General features: G+C 38.1%; 1 protein-coding gene across 1 annotated transcript in view; it reads right to left on the bottom strand.

The window, feature by feature from the left end:
* Positions 1-2,671: 2,671 nt before the first annotated feature.
* Positions 2,672-10,794, bottom strand: part of MARCHF1 (membrane associated ring-CH-type finger 1) — a 172,895-nt gene continuing 164,772 nt past the window's right edge. The window contains exons 7-8 of the mRNA XM_072862607.1: positions 7,083-7,230; positions 2,672-3,024 (exon numbers count right to left, since the gene is read on the bottom strand). Of these exons, the coding sequence (XP_072718708.1) occupies positions 2,723-3,024; positions 7,083-7,230 (450 nt within the window). The 3' untranslated portion in view covers positions 2,672-2,722. The remainder of the gene's footprint in view (positions 3,025-7,082; positions 7,231-10,794) is intronic.

The following is a 10,794-nucleotide window of genomic DNA, read 5'->3' as shown; positions in this document are numbered from 1 at the left end:
TTCCTGCTGTCCAAATTAATATTTCAAAGGGAGAGGAGGAATTTCAGCTGAAGTCTTTCTCCATTCTCATATCTAACTAACTGTAAGCTCAGGTGCACATGTAGTTGAGTGCCAAAATAGTGTTTTGAAGTTGAAGTTGTCAGTATAAAATTTTGCAAGTTGTCTGTTCTGTTGCTGACTCTTCAGTGTATTTTTAAAAATGTCCAGTAATCTTGTTGGATGCTATACATCTGCTTTCAGAACCCTCAGGTATTTTTTTCTTTGAGTTGAATTTTATACTTCTTCAAGAAAAAAACAATGTGAATTAGTCTCCAGTAAACTGCCAAAATAGGGGTAAAGTACTTTCAATTGAGTCATGATGCTACAGCAGGTCAAAGAACAAGCTGGCTGAAGAAGCAGGGTTACTGTCACTTAGTAAGAAACTTTCTGATTATTTCAGAAAGCTTTTAATTATCTTCCATAATAATGTTCCTTGTCAGTCAATTTTGCTATGATTCATCAGGTTTTATTGTAAACATCATGCCAAACATTTAGATGCAGCTAGTAATTTTAAGTGTCTAACTTCAGGTATCACAAGATTTACTTTTAGCAAGTAGATTTACACTTTCTGAAAACCATGCCGTTGCAGACTATCTTAACTGTGCAATTATGAGGCATTCCTTAGTACTGTCATGGTTTTCTGAAGTCTCCTCCACAATTATAAACAGAGAAATTATTTCATTACTCTTGTATGTGATTTCAAATGAGATGCTGCTACAATTCCAATTTGCAATTGTATAATTGGAATGTTATTTTATGTGAAAAGTGCATGTCATTATGTGAAAAACTTAAAACATTAATCCAACTCACCTGGAGTAGTAGTAGCTTAGAGCAAATATTAACATGTATTTAGGGCCTGTTCAAGCACCAGGATTTTGTGTCCTGTCTAGCCAGATGACAATCACTTAGTCACAGCCAAATTATATGAGCAATTCCAATACAAAAGAACATAATGGTCTGATAAAAGACACATTTCTTGCTAATACTGCTAGTTCCAGTATTCCCTGAGCCTTAAGCCAGTAAACACATTCACAAAGGAATGCCTAATATATGAACTCCAATACGTCTTAGGCCCAGCACCCTGGGTATTTGCAAGAATGGGATGATTCTGTTATTTAAGCATGTAAAGTGGAAATTTACCATTAGAAACTGCAAGGCTTCTGTAGAAGTCTAGTTCACTTGTAATTGTGGCAGATTTTCCCCCTTTGAATGAACCTGTGCTCTCCTATCCACTTTACTCTGGTTCTTTATTTCCTTGTTTGCTTTTCCTCCTTTACCTAAATACAAGATCAAAAAAGAACTTTAAACTCTTTTTTTAAATATACATTACGTTCAGGGCCCAGACATTCCACACGAGCACATAACTACTCCAAGTCAATACTTGCTGTTGTGTCCTGATGGTAAACATCACAGGTATGAGAAGTGAATCACAAAATTGGTTCTTTATATATAATTCACCCTGTTGGACACAGTATTATATCTACATTCATTTATCTATTGCACCCTTTAATGCTATTCACACTTCATTTTTATATGAGAATGCTCAAAACACAAAGTTAACAACTGAACTGTTGAATCTCTAACACCTCAAGTTTACCTGTACAGAGGGAAACCATTGATTTATTTTTTCAGTCAGGAAGATAAAAACTAACTTTTCAGAACAAGGAGATAAAAACTAACGTTCTCTTAAGATACGTAGGTATATTCTCTTAAGTCTACCTTTCCGTATCACGAATCTTAAAAAATAAAACCAAAAATGGCTTCCATCTTCCTTACGTGTCATCCTTTTTCAGACCTTTGATAATACACAATTTACTGTCGTGTGATTCTGCAGTAAACTGTGGTTTTTTCATTTATAGTTCTGCCTCAAAACTTTATATATTCAATTAATGTCTAATTCACTCTTGCAAGGTAAAATAAGCAGCTGAGCTGCTGTTCTAAGCGCGTGTCTACACATTCTCTCCTTCCTGTACTTATTGTGCTGACAGCTATACGTAAAAAGGTATCTGTAGCTTTCGGAGACATGAGTTTATACTGGTTGGAATTGCTTACTTTTCAAAAATTCAGGCATATTTAAACACAATGCTACCTTTCAAATGTTTCAAATATCCTTAGTTGACACAGCTGCCCAAACATTCAGGCTCCATGAACGTGTGTTACCGTATGAGGCTTAGAGAGTGAGTGCTGTGATACAGCTCTTTATCCTTAGATTCAGTTAATGCATGTAACTTGATTGGTACCCTTTTGAAGTGTATCTTTAAGAAGATAAATAGCAAATACAACTTTTAGTAGTAAACAGATGAAAGGTTTTTGTTTTCTATAAACGTTTATATCAGGTCTGTTTCTACTTTCCCAGCCATCCAATTTTAAAAAAAAAAAAAAAGTACTCTTGTCACATTGGTTTGGCATTGTCTGTTAAACCTGTTCTCTGTTGCACTTTCTACACTTCCACTTTCACTACACTTGCTGACTAGTTGAGAAACTACTTCACGAACGGTCACATTCCATACAGTAACAAGTTGCTTTGCTGGATCCATTTGCCTTGGAGGGTTTTGGTTTTTGTGTGGTTTTTTGTTTTTTTTTAACTGAAAAAAAATGCACAGTCATTTCTACTCTCTTTTAGCATTTGTAGTGTAGAAAACACTATGCCTTATTCTGCAAGGAAGAAACAGTGCTGTCTCTGTCAAACTGGCATGACCTCAGATGTCGTTTCTTCAGCTGCCGGCTGAGAGTTTGTACCTGTCTGTGCTACTGGCACCACCACGGCGTCCTTGACGTCCGAGGTCTGAGTGCAGGAGGAGTTCTTCTCCTCCAGTTTTTTGGCGGTGTCTGGGCAGTTCTGAACAAAGATGACTCTGTTGTAGGCTTTCAGCCTGCGCCACAGCTGAACGTAAACCTTACACTGCACGTACATGAAGACCAGGCCTCCCGTGAATCCAATGGCCACCACAACGAGTTTTGTCCAAAATGGCCATTCAAGGACACCTTTGAAATAAAAGATTTATATTTGTTACCATAGTTGTACATTGAATATCAAGTACTGAGGTTCAGTAAAATATTTTGAAAAGAAGTAACTTGCTAAGAATTCCCAGGTATGTACACGTTCTTGGGGCGGTTGTGGCTAAAGTAGAAATCAGCAGCAGTTTCCTATCCCATAGGCCAGCCAAGAAACTACATCTGCCTCCCACTTTTAACTGACTTCACCACAATTTGGTCAAATAAGAAAAGCAAGGCCATTCTCACAAAGGAAGTATAATGCTTGATACAGTCAAAAGCAAAACATTTTACTGTTCTCCAATAATATCCCCATATTCAATAGCTTGCTTAAGCAAAAATACAAGTACCAAACCCAAGATAACTGGATACCTAGAAATATTATGCACATCTTCAACAACAACTGTTTTTTTTTAATCGTGCTAGAAGCGTGACACTGTTTAGGGTACCTGGAACGCCAACATTTACAATATGATTACCTGGTCCTAGCTCCATCCTGAAGCCAGGGTATAGTAAAAAAAAACTAGTGGAAAGGGCTTTTATCTCCTGCATCACCTGCCTTTGTTGGCCTCTTTTTCCTGCTGTCTGTGCAACCCCCCTGAACACACCTCTATCAAAAAGCGGCACTTACATTCCTATGTACTAAAAAAGTAACTTTACAGTTTTTGGTGTATCTGTTCTTATTTTTCACATTGCATTGATCAATCACATTGATATTTACAGAAAAATATATGTCTGCTACCACAAAAAAAGCTAGAGATGAGAGCATTTGAACTTGATTATGATATGAATAATGTTAAAATGATTTGCTTTGGCCTAAATGTGCTCTTAAGATTTTAACAGAATAAATTAATGTTGTATTAAGAACAGCCTTCTCCTTGTTAATTCATACCACTGCATCTGCTTTTTTCAACCATTCAGTAGCCTAACATAAAGGAACAGCTACCAGCCTTCCCATTACACATTGCCTCATCACGTTTAAAGCTTAAATGCTATACACAAGAGTCAGACCTCTGTATCAATGCTTAAGCTGTCAAGTCTGAACAAGCTGAATAGGTCTGTTGGTCCTATATGGAAGGTCTTTAAATAACGTTTTGCTCAGTGAGTGTAGTATTCAAGGTGCCTTGCAGGTGCTGTATTCAACCGCTGGTGATATATCACAACAACTTGGTGCTATTTGTGAGTTTTATCCAAGTTTTACACAGGGAAGAAATTTTTGCCGCAGGCAGGAAAGCAATCTGTGTTCCCTTGGGACTCAGCAGAAAGGCTTCAGCGAGGAGCCAGTCTCGCCTCCAAGATCTGGTAACCTGGGCTCCTCAAACGCAAGCCTGTACTTTTAGCCAGCTGTGTCTCATGAATCTAAATATCGCCTTTACTGTTAAACACATAGGAACTGGGCTTTTAATTAAATAAACAAATAGAGACCAAAAGAATATTCATTATTGCAAAAGCACACGAAATGTTTGAAGTAGCTGTAGTTTTCCCTGTCATGGTAACTGTTCAGTAGTACTTAGAAATGGTAACAATGTCTTAAGTGATGGTGCTAGCCAATTATTTTATTTTTTAATTTGCAGCAAAATGAAAGCATACAAAGACCATGGAAATCACTTTGTATCTCCCTAACCACTATTACTCTGATTAGTTGAACTTGCCAGGGACAAATCCTTTTATATTTGTTAAATTTGTTCACAAAACATTTGTCATGCCTTTCTTCAATCCCCTATTCCTGGGACAAAAGGAAGTAACAAAGAATACTTTGCTAAGGAGTCATATCCAGTGATGTGTTTTTTCTTTTTGTTTCCCTTTAATAACTGTTTTTAAAAATCACTGTCTCTTTCTTGCTCTTAATTATGAAAACAGTGTGGTTTGCATCTGACTAAGCCCCATCAGTCGGTAACGACACTTAGAACCAGCAAGTCACAGCTGGAGCACTGAGCTCAGAAGAAAGAGGCTGAATAAACGGCTCAGCTTTCCTTCAGGGTTTCTCCTACCTCTTAGCAGTAAAGATGTGCTGCTCCTTCTTCCATGGTAATACAGGAAGCATCATTTTTTGCTTAACTGGTATGGCACAGTGAATTTTGTACCTTTCAGTGTATTCCAGGATTGCCATATTTTCACGGACTCAAGCTTTATTAGGAGAGACAAAGCTCAGCTGAGCCTAAACCTGTTTCTTCAAGCAGAGTAAATTTATGTGAAACTTGATTCCCTACCGCTGGTGCCATATAAATTCTGGAATATTTTAAATATATTTTAAATTGTCCTTTCTATAGATGGGTGACAGGTTTAACAGTTAAGAGGTTTACACTTTTATTTATTTGCATCATATGCTTTTGTAAGGAGAAAAAAAATCCCTTAAATATTTTGAGATACACATTTTAAAAAGGGATTTTTTTAAACTTACACAACATTAACAAACAGTACTAGTATTAGTCAGGGCTTTCAGTTTTTATCCTCCTCAAAATATGTTTATAAAGTCTTTTTCCTTCAGCATTCACTGTCTTTTTCACAGCATTTCCCATTTAAGCAGAGATAATGGAGAGAAAAGCAAACTACGTATAAGTCTCTTCCCCTCCCCCCCCAAAATACACGTTTGATTTTGTAAAAGTAACCCCCCCGTGCCCAACAAGCTAATTTTGGGGCAAAAGAGTTCTCTTCACAAACACTTATATTTGCATGTTGTAAATAGCTCCAAGGCATCTCTTTGTCCATTTTTTAGTGTGGAGAATCATCCATCACATTTGGCAAACACTGAATTCCATACAAATCGTAAATACTTTTTGAGCCTACCAGGATTAATTAATGTGATTCTTACACATTCTATCTAACAACAAAAATTCGTGTTAGCTGTTGTGTAAATTCAGCTAATCCACAGAAATACCTTTCCCGTTTTTAATGAGTAGGGTGATGTAGTTGTACTCATAAATAGAAGCTCAAAGCCATTCCTAGTCCTGTCCTCAGGGCCAGTTTTTTTGAGATGAAAAACAGTGTTACCCATTTAGAAAGAATGCAAAACAAGACTTTGTAGTATACATTCGTCTGTGACTTACTGAGGCTTGTTACATATTTTCCTCTCATAGGCAAGAAAGGCAAGCATCAGGAGTATCATCAAATATTTATCTAAGTAGCAAGGCACAAAGCTCCGCATGTTTTGTTTTCCATGTTAACTTAAGAGTACAGGACAAAGCTAGAGACCTTTGTCCCTCTACTGTGCTTAAAGTGAATTCAGATCAAAACTCAGAAGCTTTTTATCCTTTTCATCATCATGATCATATTTAAGACTAAATTCAAGACCAAATAGACTTAGATTTGACATGGAAAACAGCAGTTCAGTTTGGAATAGAGTTTCACAACATAGGCTAAGTATAGTCCAAAAAGAAACCTACTTATGTTAAACATGCATTTTGTTACACACGTCCAGTTGGGTTTTCAGTATCTCCACAGATGGAGACTCCGCGACCTCTCTGTTCCAGTGTTTGACCACCCTCACAATAAACACAACTGAAACATGGACATTCACAGTGAAATTCTATTTGAAAGGGCACAGGAATGGCTTTCCATGCTACTTAAGTCCCACATGAAGGACTAACACAACTGGAATACAGTCTCTTGGAAGTTCATATTGGGAAGCTTGTTGATGAAAGGGCTCTATCGTGTTTTACAGGATATCAAGGTTCAAGTGGGTAATATAAATAAGTTGCTCTTTTATGACCTGAACTTGCACTAAGCTATTTGAATTTGACTCATCTTTTTGCCTGAGCTTCAGAAATATCTAGATAATGGGAGATTAACCTAGGAAGAACCAGCAGGCTAGTTAAGCTGTTGTAATGATTACACTAAGTAGAGGTCTCTCTGCAGGGGCATAACATAAGCTTTTAACACTGGTGCATTCATTACTTCTGCATTAAAGCATTTGATGTAGCTCTATCAGTGATGTATCAGATGTATCAGTGAGCTGTTATTTAAGAGCAGAATGGGACTGGTTACATAGCTGCCTTTCAAAGTTATCCATTGCATTATCAACAAGATTGAAGAAGGTAAAAGATACTTACCGTTATCATTGCCTTGTTTAATTTCCTCAGCGGTTCTATCAATTAAAACATACAATGACCAAACAACACAGGTAATTGCAATTACGTGGAATGTGACCGAACAAACTATTTTCCTCCTCTCACTTGTTGTCATCTGTAGTTTCTCCCACTGTAATTAAAAAAAAAAAAAAAGAGTAATAAAAAAACCCCAGACTTGTAAAATTTTACAATAAACTGATTAGGCCATTCTGGCTCTTTCTACGAAAAAACCAAGCAGTAATAAAATTAACGAATCCTTTTATTTTGATAATACACATTACAGTAGTATGTACATTGTCACTTTAAAATTCATAATGATCTCATTTTCACATATTCAGAGGAATGAAGAGTTCTGTTCTGTTTCTGTCTGCTTGCAAATGACATCTAAAGTAATTTCATTGCAGTACGGCCATAACATGTTAATAGGTAAAAAACTGAATATTTATTTTAACTTTACCTGATGCACACTTCTGGTCATGAGAGAAGAAAAAACCCAAACGCTAGCTTGTAATACTTGAACTATTCTCAGCTACTCTCAGTTCTTAAAATTAGAGGAACACAGCTGTGGAACACTTTTCCCATAAAATAAAAGCATAAGAAATGCAACTGCATTGAGGATTAAATTCAATAAACTTGAAAAGATGATTACATGGAAATGATCCTACATGACAGCAGTCAAGCAGCCTCAGTAATGCAAGAAGGATCTTCCAGGCACATGTTTGTGATTTATGGCACTAAATCCTACCTTAAGTTAAAGCTATTTTAAGATGAAACAGGCTATTCTCTGCATTTGAACAGTGCAACTCTTGAGGCAATTTTTTTTAATCTCGCTTGTGAAGACATAATTTTTTTCAGTACTTCTTTAAACTAAAGCCCTTCTCTACTAAAATGCTAGCCTTTGAAAACAGATGAAGGACTATGACATTTAAAAGCAAAATGCCTGAATTCCAGTGATTAATCTCGAAGTCGGTCGCTAGCATCTGATGAGTGAAACGAGTACAAACCACAATGCAACAGTGCCATCTCTAGTCGTGCCATCCAAGGCTGACCTGTGCTTCAGCATCCAAGGCACAGCACTGACCACCGCCACAGCAAAGCTGCTCCTCCGCTGACATGGACCTTTAGTACACTCGGGCTGCGGCTCCTAGTATTTTCCAATATAGGAAAGGCTGGATCAGTCTTGGAAATCAGGCTGGATTTCCAAAGTGCTAAGGCTGGATCAACCCTGGCCACTTCAGAGCACTGAGGTGGTATAAATTTACTTTGCAGGTATGAGTTTGGCTTTGTTTTCCTTGTTTGGGTTTTTTTGGTCGGCTGTTTTCTTAAATTTTGTTTTGGTTTGTTTTTGGGAAATAACAAATTTCCCTAAATCGCTCATGGCTAGTGTTGGAGATGGCATCTAAGCTAGATGCTTAGACTTTAACCTGAACCAATGTGGCCATTCTTCTAGTCTGAACACTGTTTGCTGTCTGGTCACATTTTGAAGGAGCACAACTGCAGTAAAAGCTGAGGAATGTCAATGCAATGTCACCAAGAGGGCTAACTCTCAGAAACGCTTCCTCCTGCCATTAGTTTTAGAGCAGTACATACCGGGCCAAGCAAATTTCATTCTTCAATGGCAGTTAAAGCTTGCACATTTCAGAGCTGTTGCCTGAAAACACAATCTCTGGAGCATCTTCTAGCCCTTGCCAGAATTTTATGAACACAAGGCTTAAATCACTGTTTAGAAGAACTGAAACATTTCCTGAGTAATATACAAAGAGACAGAGCTAGCAGTTTATTTACCAGCTGATACCTCATTTCAGCTTCTGATATATCTACTTAGGAGTGAAACCTAAGCTTGCTGGGTTTTGTATGGCAGTCTGGAAAAATGGGAGGCATTAAAAAAAAGTAATAGAACAAAACCCCAGAACCTTATATTCATTGTAGTTCATGTAGGTAGTACTCAGTGGTCAGACCAGACAGACTGTGGCATTATCATCACAGTCTTATCATATCATTACAGTCACCAGGTTACACAGCATTTGACCTGGAGACCTTCAATCCTTTTTGCAGTGAAAATTCAATTCAAGCCTTGCAACAGACTTCCTTTCCAAAGAAAAAGTTCGTCCAGATGGAAGAAAGGATTTTACCTTAACCCTTCACTTACCTGTGGATGCTGTGTGAGAGATCAACATTGAACATAAAGAAGAATGAATTGTACTCTTAAATAGACATCTTCTATCATCTCAACTCTGATGCACTTTTTGGTGTACTGGAGAGAAGATTCTGTGCTAAATTTTCATTGTCATGTATACCTGCAGTCTCATTATAGCCATTTTACTCTCTGTAACATACACAAAAGCCTTAGAGTCTTGATCTGAATGCCCACTCAAATAAAGCTTTTTCATATGGAATTTTAAAGTCAAAGAAGAATGCTGGTCCCATTACTCTAAATGTAAACATTTTGTAGGTGGAAAAAAAAAAGAGAAACAAACGACCAATAGGCAGGATAGGTAAAGAAAGGAACAAGCTCACAAAATTCTGCTGAGATTTACAAGAAAGGTGTAGCAGGAGAGGGAGCTAGCAGAAATGGGCTAAAGCAGGCCTTTTTTGCTAACATCCCATGATCAAATCAAGCCAGAAAACAAGCCAAGGCCTACCAGACTCTGCTTCCTCTCTCTGGCCCCTTTTCTTCTCCCAGAAGACAGCATGCCTGTGTGTCTATTCTATCCACACGCGCGTTACCACATCAGAAATAAGCTGGCTGGCAGGAGACTGGGAGAGGCCACCAGGGCATGGTGGTTATGGAACTGGAAGACTGTGCAGAGCACCTCATACTCCCTGTTGGGACACAAGAAAGGACCAAGGACCAAGGAGAGACTCCTGCTCACACGGGCAGATGGTGGGGGATCCGAGTACGTGGGAGCATTTTACAGCTCTTAGTGTCTCCCAGAGCCGTGCTTCTGTTTTGCCCTGCCCCAGCTGCAGTCCCAGTTCTCCTCTCAACTCCAGTCGTGATGGGCTGAGCTCAGAAGGGGAAATTCAATTAAACTTTGTGCTCTACTCCTGGCAATCCCTGTGATAGCTGAGGTAGTTTTCCTGATCTACTCACATATTTTAGCTTGGCTGAACAGAGAGTACTATGTGACTACTGTCACTCTCTACTAGATGAGTGATGTTAGTAGATAAGCCAGCAATTTCAGTTGCCCTGGAGCAGAAAAGTGCAATTCACTATTTTAGGATTTTTTTGCAATAGGCTTAAATTGAAAATTTAACTGTTAATGTTAGCACAGACTTGCTTGGACAAAAGCACAGTTAAGTGAAATAAAAATTGCTTGAAAATCCATAGCAAAGGCTATGACACAACAATATATTGAGCAGTGACAGCATCAGCCCCTTTTACTTGTGCTTTATAGTCCAGGACTCGATCTAGCCTAAAGTTGGGTGGGTAAGTTTGGCAGGTGCTACCATGTCACCTTAAGGGCTCCTTAACCACTGATAAATTCAACCCTGCTGTATTTTGAAGCTTCTGCAGTTCTCATGGCTCTCTACATTCATGATGGCAAGATAAAAATAAATCGCATCACATTTTATTATCTTCATCCGTGATCTAGAAAAATGTACAACCATCAGGTTGATGACACCGTGACGTGCCATAGATAGAATATCAGATGCCACCAAATCCAGAAAAATAACACAAAAGTAAGTGCCC

Source organism: Ciconia boyciana, chromosome 5, assembly GCF_034638445.1.
Source record: "Ciconia boyciana chromosome 5, ASM3463844v1, whole genome shotgun sequence".
Taxonomy (NCBI): Eukaryota; Metazoa; Chordata; class Aves; order Ciconiiformes; family Ciconiidae; genus Ciconia; species Ciconia boyciana.
The sequence above is the reverse complement of the archived record's forward strand: the minus strand, read 5'-3'. Positions and strand labels throughout refer to the sequence as shown.